The sequence below is a fragment of the Aspergillus welwitschiae genome (assembly GCF_003344945.1).
Source record: "Aspergillus welwitschiae strain CBS 139.54b unplaced genomic scaffold BDQ94scaffold_98, whole genome shotgun sequence".
Classification (NCBI taxonomy): Eukaryota; Fungi; Ascomycota; class Eurotiomycetes; order Eurotiales; family Aspergillaceae; genus Aspergillus; species Aspergillus welwitschiae.
Genome location: NW_020798792.1, coordinates 27,588 through 28,900, shown reverse-complemented (window position 1 = coordinate 28,900; position 1,313 = coordinate 27,588). Strand labels below are relative to the sequence as shown.

At 49.9% G+C, this 1,313-nt stretch overlaps 1 protein-coding gene across 1 annotated transcript; it reads right to left on the bottom strand.

Annotated features, from left to right (window-relative positions):
- Positions 1–381: 381 nt before the first annotated feature.
- BDQ94DRAFT_186493 (uncharacterized protein) lies at positions 382–1,036 on the bottom strand (the record flags this gene model as incomplete). The annotated part of the gene is made up of 3 exons (XM_026775162.1): positions 808–1,036; positions 624–759; positions 382–479 (listed from the first exon to the last, which is right to left on the bottom strand). The coding sequence occupies exons 1-3, from the start codon at positions 892–894 to the stop codon at positions 382–384; spliced, it is 321 nt and encodes a 106-aa protein (XP_026619657.1). The 5' UTR covers positions 895–1,036.
- Positions 1,037–1,313: the final 277 nt, after the last annotated feature.

Sequence of the window (1,313 nt, the reverse complement as noted above, 5' to 3'; positions counted from 1 at the left end):
GTGGCAATAGGGCGTGTGGATGAACTCGATACACATCTGGCGGAACAGAAGTGCGCGGGCAGCGATGGCGTAGCATGAGGAAGAAGCACATGGGTCTCTTTCTAAACCTGTGCATGGGGCGAATGGTATCAAAGCTGATTCTTAGGGAAGCACAATAGATTTTGGACGTCATTTATTTCTATCGCGGCACCTGTCAGCGGGCCCGCGGCAGTCTTTTCCCATGTTGTGTGGTTCATGCCAGCTTATATGCCAGCCTGTAATGTCAAGTTTTTTCCTTTGACCCGGCTGCAAAATATATAGGGCTTGGATTTCGGAACAATGGGTGAACTGGCCCAAATTGCGCAGTCGAATCATTTTTCCCTTAGCCGAGTAATTCCAAGCTCAAGCAAACATATACAGGCACCATGGACGGCCTTTCTGGAGTCGACCCAATTCAGCGATTTCTCCGTGTCTTCTCGCACCTCTGCCAATGCCTCCTCCTATAAAGCCGGAAGTGGCACCAAATCATTAGAACCCAAATATCATCCTCTGGTCCTGCTTGGAACTCCGTGATCTCGCGTATTGGCGTATGAGGCATCCGAGCCGCTGCACCAAAAGTGAAATGTCCGCGCGGTGGGGCTTACCCGCTGATGATCGCGGAGACGGGTAGGGAGCAATGAAGCTAGCCTCCGAGCTAGCGGTGGAGTCGGTTAGGACGGCGGGACCAACGGCCCAAGACATGGGTGGCGAGAAGGAAATAAGCAGCCATGGGTCGTTGTTCTCGATAAGAGGCAGCGACAGGTAGTCCTAATAGATGGTGTTGTTTACAGAGATGGGAACAAAACCTGGCCTGGGATCCTCGGTGATGGCTGGTGGGCCCGAGACGGTGCCATAGTGGTTCGGATCGGCGGACATTGTCAGGTCTGTTATTGAGAGCCGGGGCGCAGGCGGAGTGGATCAATTCTGAACATAGTTATGAATGGTTATGTACGTAGAAAAGATGCTGCTGCGATGTGGGGAAGGGTGCACGGGGCGCTAGTAAAATATGCATTCATACGATCTAGACAACTGCTCTGGGTGCAGAGCACGGCTATAATGTGTTTGTTGTAATTCCAAGGGAGCTTGATTATTATTATTCAGAGGGAAACATGAGGCTATATATACAACGAGAAGATCAACTTGATTTCCATTCAAGTTGATTCTTCGTATACATACTTCGGGATTAATTCAGATGGTTCGGCTTTGTTCCTGATCTGCACCAGCCTCATATTACAACAGTGTTTTTATTAACGACGCGGGGAGTCGAATAAGTTTAAGACGCTTGGCTGAGCACT